This window comes from Mastomys coucha, unplaced genomic scaffold (assembly GCF_008632895.1).
Source record: "Mastomys coucha isolate ucsf_1 unplaced genomic scaffold, UCSF_Mcou_1 pScaffold22, whole genome shotgun sequence".
NCBI classification, from domain to species: domain Eukaryota; kingdom Metazoa; phylum Chordata; class Mammalia; order Rodentia; family Muridae; genus Mastomys; species Mastomys coucha.
This window is the reverse complement of record NW_022196905.1, coordinates 31572698-31581539: the sequence shown is the minus strand read 5'-3', so window position 1 is coordinate 31581539 and position 8842 is coordinate 31572698. Positions and strand designations below refer to the sequence as shown.

The following is an 8842-nucleotide window of genomic DNA, read 5'->3' as shown; positions in this document are numbered from 1 at the left end:
TCTTATAGCCAGCTTAAAACACTGTCAATATGATGCTTTGTTCCTCCCAAGACCCAGTGCCATCACAGCACAGCCCAGAATCAAATCCCCTGGCCCTAGGATAGGGTCTCATATACTCTACCTTGATCTCAGTCCCATGATGTTGCCAAGGATGATCCTGATCTACGGATCCTCCTGTCTCTACTTCACAAGTGCTAGTTACCCAAGTGCTAGGTAACACTAGTTACCATGCCCAGTTTATTCTACTGTAGAGGGGAGAATAAAACCCGGAGTCCTGCAGGCTTGGTAATCACTCTACTGAGTTACTTGCCCAGGCTTGCCCCTAGGTTTCTAAAGTGAATTTTGATAGAGACCCCTGGCTCTTGACCCTACTAGGGAGTGGCTCTCTGTTCAGCCCTTCCATCAACCAGGAGGCCCTGGGGTTCCAAGAATTCCCAACCCCCACTGCAAAGGAAAATCAGAGTCTCTGTGTTAGCCGGTGTTCCTTGGCAGCGTCGGTCTAATTACACAGCCCTGCAAGGCTATGACCTCCTCATCCATCATCCTTCAGGACTATTCATGACTTGGTTTGACACAAGTTCCCCAGGGACTAAGTGGCTGCTGCTACCCAGGTTCCAACTGAGGCTAAATCTCACCAGACTCACTTCATCTCCTGCACTGTTGGATGAGCTGGGTCCAAGTTCGAGCTCCCAGATAGAGAGAGAGAAAAAATTCTACATTGCATCACAAATGTGCTTCATGAATGTTAGCCTGGAACATCTCAAGATTTGGTTACTCCCATGGAGCTTGCTCAGTGGACAAAGAAGTCAGGGAACACATTGACACAGGAGGGACCCAGAGGCTAAGTCGAATATGATGTCTTCATCTTTGTGAAGAAGGAAGAGAGTGGCTCAGAGAGAGCTGCCCTCCATCATGTGGAGGGGACAAACTGTGACAAGTCTATGCAGTGGAAGTCTATTCAGCCTTTAAAAGGAGGAAATTATGACACACTCTTGTATATACACACCTTCATGACACTGTACTATATTTAACACAGATAGACACAAAGGGACAATTCCCATAGGCTCTCCCATATGAGGGACCTAATCATTGTCAATTTCTTTAAGTTATAGTCTGGTGGGCAGGTTCATGTTTCTAGGGATGGAGCTTCAGTTTAGGAAGGTGGAAATGTTTTGGAGAGATACAGAGGTGATAGTCCCACAGCAAGTGGCCACACTCCTATTTAATGAAGTAAGTTTTTGTCTTACATAGATCTACCTCAAAAAAAGATACATCAATCAGTTATAATGAGATCTTAGACAGTTTCAAATAAACCATGAAAAAAATTACCGATGTAATTTGTAAAATAAAAAACTGAACAAATTGGATGCTTGATAAAATTAAAGAGTTATTTATCTCTTATTGGAGGCATGATGATGGAACAGTGTTTGAAATGTTTGTGAATTGAATAATGAATATCTAGCCCCACCTCCCAATAATGTGGGTGGAAAGGAGAGAAGGGGCAGGGCACGAACAAAGGAATCTGCCTTCAAGCTGATTTTTGTTGATCTGTTGATGTTGAATGATGAACACACTGGAACCTCTTATTTTTCTGTCTGCTTTTATAAATATTTGACATTTTTTGTCCTAATATGTTTTACAAAATGAGATTAAACTTCCTTCCTTCCTCCCATCCACCCTTCCTGTGACAGAGGATCTTACTACATGCCCTCAAGCAGAGAGATCTCCCTGCCTCCATTCACAAAGCCCTAAGGTGCACAGCCAGGCCTAGCTAGGAAGCCGGTTTTCAGCCACGTTCACATCAGCCACCCTCATTTTTCCTCCACTCCCTGCAGTCCCTAGCACTCAGAGCGTGGATCTCTTGTCATCACAGGCCCTGCCCTGTCTTCAGCTCACAAAGCAGGAAGTGGGATAATCTGGAGCCCGGATGTTCCCTGCCTTCTTTCTTTCCTTGCACATTCCCTTGCATTCTTGCCACTGTTAAGAAGAGCACCTGCAGTAGAGTTGACCATCATGATTCTGGAGGATTCCATAGAGGCCTCTCTGCTGAGTCTCGTGTGTGTGTGTGTGTGTGTGTGTGTGTGTGTGTGTGTATCTGTGTGTGTCTGTGTGTGTTCATTTGGATTTCTATGTGTGTCTGTGTGTGTGTGTCTGTGTGTCTATGTGTGCCTATGTGTGTCTGTGTGTGTGTATATTGTATGTGTATATGTGTGTATGTGTGTCTATGTGTGTCTATGTGTGTGTCTGTGTGTGTCTGTGTGTGTGTTCATTTGTGTTTCTATGTGTGTCTGTGTGTGTCTATGTGTGCCTATGTGTGTTTGTGTGTGTCTTTGTGTGTGTATGTGTGTATGTGTGTGTCTGTGTGTGTCTGTGTGTGTATGTATCTGTGTGTGTGTCTATGTGTTTATGTCTGTGTGTCTGTGTGTGTGTCTATGTGTGTGTGTATCTGTCTGTGTGTGTCTATATGTGCCTGTGTTTCTGTGTGTGTATGTGTATTGTGTATGTATGTGTGTATATGTGTATATGTGAGTCTGTTTGTATCTTTGTGTGTGTGTCTGTGTGTGTCTGTGTGTGCCTATGTGTGTCTGTGTATGTGTGTATTGTATGTGTATATGTGTGTATATATGTATATGTGACTCTGTATGTGTCTTTGTGTGTGTATATTGTGTGTGTCTATGTGTGCATGTGTGTGTCTATGTGTCTGTGTGCGTCTGTGTGTGTGTCTATGTGTCTGTGTGTGTGTCTATGCATGTGTGTGTCTGTGTGTGTCTATGTGTGCCTATGTGTTGCTGTGTGTGTATGTGTATGTGTGTATTGTGTATGTATGTGTGTATATGTGTATATGTGAGTCTGTTTGTATCTTTGTGTGTGTGTATCGTGTGTGTATATGTGTGTATGTGTGTCTATGTGTGTGTCTGTGTGAATGTTTATGTATGTATATATGTGTGTCTATGTATGTGTGTCTGCATCTATGTGTGAATGTGTGTGTGTCTGCGTGTATGTGTGTGACTCCGCCCATGCTCCATGACACACTGACCACACATTCCAACCATGGCATGGACATGGCACTAAGAAGTCATGAGGTCCTAAGAGTATGACCAACTCTGTCCCAGGAGATACTTATAAATTGCCACACAATGCCCAGAGCAGTACATGTACTTTATCCCAAACTCTTCTGCCAAGGTCTCCTGTGTGGCTGAGTCCTGTTCACCTCTGCATCACCACACTCTATAGAGTTTCATGTGCCTGGATCATAAAAGCCACAGCGTCAGAGTCACACAGTGGCAATGACACTGCAGCTCTTCCATACTTGGAGGCCTCTTGGGATAAAGGGTGGCTCACCCCTTCTAGTTATGCTGGGAGCCAGACAATCCATCCTACAGGCCAGAACACTGAGGCCCTGAAAAAATGAGAGGGTCAGAGCCAGACCAGTGCATGGTGTGAAAGGTAGGTATGCTTAGCTCCTAAGCCCCTGCCTCTTGGCTTCAGCAGGGAAAGTGTATGAGGATGACATGGAGTTACAAATTTTGCAGGGCGGGGCAGCATTCTGGAGGTGACATCATGAAGCATGTCACCAGGCCATGTCAGCAAAGATGATGGAAGACGATGTCACCATGGAGGTGCTTCGCCAGGCGGAATCCAGGCCTCCAAGGGCTACCATTGAAAGCTACATCTGGCCAGCTCAGATTAGAGTGGGCATGAGGCTCTGTCCTCAGGGCACACACTCCATCTGGGTTTTGTAGGTTCGTTTGCCCAGCTCCAAGCTTCTTGTGATTTTTATACACACTTCTTAAAGAAGCAGGAACTGAACACAGTGCTACAACGGACCTAACACTCCAAGTCCCCACCTCTCCTACTGTCAAATTATCAACCTTCAGGGCTCAGCAAAGGCCACCCACGCTCTCCAACACTATCAAACATCCCCAGGGGCCATCTTACCATTTCCCAGCATACCCTGTGGTCCTTCCCTCCTAACTGTGAGCCCAGCAGGTGGAAGCAGGACAGTCATTACTGGAACTGAGAAGCACACATTTACTTCTTGTGGGAAAGCTGCCAGAAGAAATGGAGTCACTTCTGTCATGATTGTAAAAGAACGAGCAATTGTAACAAAGCCATAGGTGATAAGGGAAGACATTTTGCCACACATACACACACTTAGCACCAAGAGCTACTGTGGAACCTATATTGCAGGTGCAGCCACATGCAGAGGCCATCACAGCTCCATAGGTTCACACCTGCCCATTTTGTATAGCACTAGGCTAGGTACGAGTCCCTATGATGTCATCCCTGTATCTGCTTACTGTGTTCTCTTGGCTTTGTCTTTACAGACTTCTGACTTCAGCCTCCTTGGATGTACATGAACCCACACAGTGGGTTAACCCCAGACAAACCATCACCTTTGGAGAGAGTCTGATTGCCATTTAAGGTTGACGACTAGCCTCCCTCTTCTGATGTACCCCTGAGCAGGGCTTATCTGTGACAACAGACAGTGTGTCCCACACCTGGGTAATGGTACAGGGTTATAGCATCCCATACTCTCTCTGGGTTTAGGAACAGCTCACCTGGGGAGGTAGGGAAGGAACTCTGCTCCTATGGCTGCCCCACTTTGGCATCTCCCCTTCCTGGTAGCACCCCCGTGGAGATGTAGCACAGTGCACACTTTGGCCAGGAATCTACTGCAGTATCCTCACAGGCAGCTTCCTACTCCATAGTCCCACCCTGCATCCCATCTGCTGATGCCACTGGGTCATAGCTACACATTGTCTGCCTGGAACCCCTGGGGCAGGAGCTGGCAGGAGACCAAGGACACCCAGTTCTAGTCCTCCCTGGCTTTCCAGATTCACAGAAGATGAATGAGACCACAGGGAGAGAAACCACATTCAACACAGGCAAATCCAGGCCTCCCCAAGGACCTGCCTCATGGCTAGGAGAAGGGGGAAATTACTTTACTGGCTTTGGCTAGGCTCCAGGGGAAGTCCTCCACGTGGCTTGCTGACAACTGACTGATAAATTATTTTCTGCTGCAGCTGCAGGGCTAGAATGTTTGCTGATCTCCCCAGAGGCCTAGGCAGAGGAGTGGCTGCCCCCAGCTCATGCAAGCCAAGCCCCTGCCTGGCCTTCAATACCCTTGGTGCAAGCCCTGGCCTGATCCTCTTGCATTAGACAACATATAACTGACCAAGGGTGTGTTGGGCCCCCTTGTACCTTCCAAGGGGCTGAGCTCTGCAGGCCTGGGAGAAGGCTAGAGTCCGCTAGCATTTGCCAGCATTCACTGCAACAGTGCTTAGAAGTCAGAACATGAAGCAGCCCTTATTGGACACCCTCAGTGTACCCTAAGTTTCTGGTTTACAAGTATTTTGTATTCAGCATGCTATCACTATGGTGAGCAGCAGGGATCACTCTGGGGAGACCCATCTGCTCTGCCTCTCACCAAGGCTCAGAAGATGAGCTGAGGCTGGGGGGAACTGAGGTGACAGGATGACGCGTCATGTCTTAGCCTTATAGGACCACTTCGGAGACCAGAAGCAGCACCATGCCCTCAGGATGAGCTGCCCCTTGCACATCCTCTCTCCATCACATTCTTTATATCCCAACTCAGGATGTTAAGGATGCCGTTCCAAGACAAAGAGACAGGGGAGCAGAAGAGGGGTCATCAAGCCAATGTCCTCCCCCAGCTCCTCAGGGGACCTCATCATCAGAAGTAATGGCTGGCATGCCCAAAGGGATCTCACATTAACTGTTAATTTATTTATTTTGGGGATAAAGTCTTGCTAGCCTGAACTGGCCTGGAAGTCACTATGGAGACCAGGCTAACCTTGAACTCATAAATATATCTGCCTGCCTCTGCCTTCCTAGTGCTGGGATCAAAGGTGCATGCCACCACACCCAGTTTAACAGCTAAATGTAAACAGAATAGTTGTAAAATGATCCCACAACAGTGCTCTCCTATCTGGAGGGAGTCTCCAATGGGGTGCTCAGGGGCCCATCAGCCAAGAGGAAGAATTTCCATATGTCTTTTCCTAGCACTACAGCAGTAGACAGTGGTCACCTAGCAACCACAACAGCCAGATGACAGAATGAGATGGGGGCCCTCTTGGTGGCCTCTCTAGAATATAACCTGGACTTGGTTCTTTGTCCCACAACAAGTGACCACAGCTCTGTGAGCTTTGCGTTTCAGTGACTCCCATTTCTCCTGGAAACCAAACCCACCAGCTCCTAGGTCCATGTTGTAGGTGGTCTCATGAGATACGAATAGCAGGGATGCAAGGAAAGGCCAAATGGGAATTCCCTGTCCGTTCTCAAACTGAAAACAAAGCACATTAAGACCAAGCCCACAGTCTCTGGCTATGTACGAATGTGCCTCAGGTTCATTGTCTCTGTCCTCCCTTCCAGGAGAGAACAGAATAGGGCAGGGATCTCTGATCTTCCTTTCAAGACAGAAAAAGACACCTGAGGAAGGGCCTGGAACAGGGGCTGGAACATGATGTCCAAGGACCTCAGGGTGGCCTGCCATGTTTCACCCTGTGTAGGGTGACTGTGCAGCTGTCACAGTGGCCCAGTCTTTCCTAGATTTGTACACAGTAAATCACTGTCTTTGTACCTACCAAAGCTGGTCTGCAAGACACACCAGCACCTTCCCCGCTTAAACCACCACCGCAAGCCTTTTTAAAGCCAAAGATAAAAGCCCTCCCCACTCACGGAGGGCTGAGAGCAAGCCCGATTTCTTAAAGTGCTCTCCGAAGGCTCTGCTTCAAATATTTATGGAGGCTGTGAAGTGGCCCCAGAGAGTGAGTGGCCCTGTCAACTTCACGCCTGCTACAGTGATTTATTGGCTTGGGAATTGCTGCAGACACTCTGTCTGAGTGCTTGGTGGAAAGCCAGCATCCTCCAGGAGTTGCAGAATGGAAAGAGGCTGCTGGCTAGGAAGAGAGGGTAGGATATTTTGCCTCTGCCCCCTAGACATGATGGGGAAAACTCTGCTTCCCCACTGCTGGGCACTAGCCAGAATCCAGGCTGAGCCCAAAGCCGAGGACATCTGGAGAAGAGAAAGCAGAAGCCTCTGTGTCCCTTGATTATGATTCTGTGATCACATCTCTTATCCAAGGAAGATAAAGCAATGACAACTCTTGCTTACCCAGCACTTTCTGTGCTGGCATCAACTGTCTTACCACATGCTCACTTCCTCCTATGACAGTTCTAAGAGACCATCATCACCAAGTCACAGCCAAGGACACGGAGATGGTGACCAGTCGGGCTGGCATACCCTACCATGGAGCAAATGCTGACCTACAGGCATTGGGCTGGTGGCAGAGTGGCTTTTGTTCTCAATGACAGGAGAACACACCCTCCACGCTGATAGGCAGTGTCTCCTGCATGGTAATCTCATGCCACTGCTGCCATGGCCCCCCAAATGTGCATCTCATCCCCTGTCCCAGATCCTCTCTATAGTTTTAAGACCCCAGACATTTTATGAAAATGTATGTGGCTATGAAGTCGCTGATTCCACATTACTCGAGTAATGTGACTTCATCCCTTACCCACTCTACAAGCCCGTCATCAACCACTCCTGGGTATATGATGACCCATATCAGCATCTCACCTCTGAAAACATGTTCCCTTCTGGAACTCACAGGAAGGACCAGCTACAACAGCACAGCAGCAGGGAACTCATCTGTCTCTCCAGCCTCCCCCAGATGTGGCCATGTACCTGTCTTCAGGCCTGACCAGAAGACTAGAGCCATCCCTCTGTCCACCAGGGATAGGGTTAGAGAGCAGCCACAAGGCTTCATTGTCAGTGTTCTCTGAGTGTCCCTGGGTGAGCTTGAGACATCTGTCTCCTTGACATCCTGTCTTTCTTCATAGGCAAACAGGTATGATGTTGCTATGAGATCCCTGTGAGGATGGGTACTCAATGTGGGGCTCCTCCTCCTTTCACAGTCTCTGTCTGCTTTCCTCCCCGTGCTCCAGCCATGCTCCCCACACACAGCTCCCCACCCTGCTCCTCATCTGGCAAGGCCACTGTTGCCTGTGATGCCTCCAGATTGCAGAGGGTGCAGCGACAGGTCAGAAAAGGTGAGTTGAAGGTAGTTTTCTCAGGAGGTGAAAAATGGGGAAAACGGTCTCATTTCTAGACATGGAATCTGCACAGGTAACTGTGTCATCAGCTGACAGAAAGCTGACGAAGGCCCCGCTGAGCACAGCCAGCACTTGAGTATCTCTCCTGCACTGGAAACAAATACTTCACAGACTTGGGGTCATCAAATCGACCCACAACCCTGACATGAAATATATCATCGCCATGCTTAAAATAAGAACATGAATAAATGTGGAGGCTGATAAAAAGTCATGAGAATCAAGGTGGAAAAGATCAAATCTTGCACTGAGATGCAATGAGGGAGAGCCACTTTCTCTGCTCTTTCATTGTTTAGTGAGACCTGCAAACACAGTGCCTTGGCCACGCCATCTTTCATTCTCATGACAGTACCGGGCAGTGCCACTCCCTTTCTATACAGGAGACTAACACACAGATGAAGGGCTTTGCCCAGCATCACACTGACTCAACAAGGGCAGGGCTGGGGGTTGAACTCAGAGCAGCCAAGCCCCAGATTTAATAAGTTTAATAGTTTGTCTGGAGCCAATGTAGTGTGTCTGGTGATAACTTGTTCAGGTACTTCACAGCAGAAACAACTAGGCAAATCTAGATAAAATATAAGGACAATGTAACGATCTGTGAGGGACAACGGCTAACAGGCTTTATGAGACTGACCCTGAAAGCAGGGGTGGGGGTCCCTTGCAGTCTGATGGGGGATCAGGGGTGGGGGTCCCTGTGCAGTCTGATGGG

General features: G+C 48.1%; 1 protein-coding gene across 1 annotated transcript in view; it reads right to left on the bottom strand.

The window, feature by feature from the left end:
* Positions 1 to 6739: 6739 nt before the first annotated feature.
* The window catches only part of CUNH4orf50 (chromosome unknown C4orf50 homolog), a 45880-nt gene continuing 43777 nt past the window's right edge, over positions 6740 to 8842 (bottom strand). Inside the window, exon 13 of the mRNA XM_031391065.1 lies at positions 6740 to 7126. Coding sequence (XP_031246925.1) covers positions 6817 to 7126 — 310 coding nt within the window. The 3' untranslated portion in view covers positions 6740 to 6816. The remainder of the gene's footprint in view (positions 7127 to 8842) is intronic.